General features: G+C 29.1%; 1 protein-coding gene across 1 annotated transcript in view; it reads left to right on the top strand.

Annotated features, from left to right (window-relative positions):
• Positions 1-61: 61 nt before the first annotated feature.
• The window catches only part of LOC108625107 (uncharacterized), a gene marked incomplete at its 5' end in the record, with an annotated part of 2168 nt that continues 890 nt past the window's right edge, over positions 62-1339 (top strand). Inside the window, 4 exons of the mRNA XM_018024855.2 lie at positions 62-444; positions 512-613; positions 666-788; positions 1073-1268. Of these exons, the coding sequence (XP_017880344.1) occupies positions 62-444; positions 512-613; positions 666-788; positions 1073-1268 (804 nt within the window). The remainder of the gene's footprint in view (positions 445-511; positions 614-665; positions 789-1072; positions 1269-1339) is intronic.

Here is a 1339-nt window from a genome sequence, read left to right as displayed (position 1 = left end):
AAATAAGGAAAACAGTATTGTGGAAAATCGTGAATTTTCGAGTTCATGTTTGTAACTTGTTTATAGATCAAAAAGCTGTCCACAATGTAGAGAAAAAGTTACAGAAAAGAAAATACATAGGCTTTATTTTACATTTTCAAGCAATGATACAACAACTGATTATCAAACTTCTCCATTGCAAGAAAAAGTTGACAATTTGAAATTCCAAATTTTATTGAAGGAAAGAGAAATTGAATTTCACTCTTCCAAAAGTGTCACTTTGATGAAACAAAACACTGGATTAAAGGAAGAAGTTACAAAATTGGAAGGTGAAATTAATAAAAAAAATGCAGCAATACATGCTTTGAATGAACAAATCAAATATTTTAAAGAGGAAAATTTGCAATGTGATTACCTGAAGTCAAGAATTGCTCACTTAAAAAGTAAAATTGGAGAGCTTAAGCCGTATGTAAATTTCATGTATATCCAGATTCCCTTATCATATTTATGTCAATCTATTTGTATGTTTCAGAATACAAACATTATTGCGTTCTCCTCTCAGTGATGTCAGTAAGATGATTCAGAATACCAAAGATCCTGACATACTTACTAGATACATTTCTATTATGAAGAAGTATGAAAAGTACTTTAAAACAATAGACTATTATTAATGATTACATTTGCAGGGAGTTAATTCAAAGTTTCGAGAAGTGTCATAAGTTACAAACAACTGTTAAAAGACTTAAGGCAAAGTTGTCCAAAAATAACACAAAATCTGATACTTCCTTAGAGGAGCAAGAAGAGCAGATGTAAGTTATTGAAACAATTTTTAACTCAGTTCCTGCCAGATGTTACCGTTCAAAATTAATTCAAACATTTATTCCACTATAAATTGGTCTGAAAAAAAATTAACTTCAAACGTGTACACTTTAAAGTGACGTTTGCATATAATAAGAAACGAGTAATTAAATTTGTAATTAGTGCTACCAAATAGCAGAATGTTTCCAATCCCCTAAGGACCATAATAGGGAACGGGTTAAACATTGTTGTAAAGAATGTGAAGAAAATTACAATATAAATTCTTGTGTCGTAGAGGTTTTGAAGAAAAATTAGCAGCTCCAGAAACTGTACGTAATATTAACAAAAAATACGATGATGTGTCAGACACAGGAAGTCAAAGCAATTCTTCCAAAGAAATTCTACTAGAAGGAGATTCAAAAGCAAAAAACCAAATTACATCAAATAAGAGTTCTGTAATAAAATATACTACCAGCAGAAAAACTAACAAGGTTTGAAAACAAATTTAGAATAATAAAGAAATTATAATCCATTAATAATTTGTATAATTTTTTATCTATAT

The sequence above is a fragment of the Ceratina calcarata genome, unplaced genomic scaffold (assembly GCF_001652005.2).
Source record: "Ceratina calcarata isolate Rehan_Ccalc_2016 unplaced genomic scaffold, ASM165200v1 scaffold344.2, whole genome shotgun sequence".
Lineage (NCBI taxonomy): Eukaryota > Metazoa > Arthropoda > Insecta > Hymenoptera > Apidae > Ceratina > Ceratina calcarata.
This window is presented reverse-complemented; position numbering and strand designations above follow the sequence as displayed.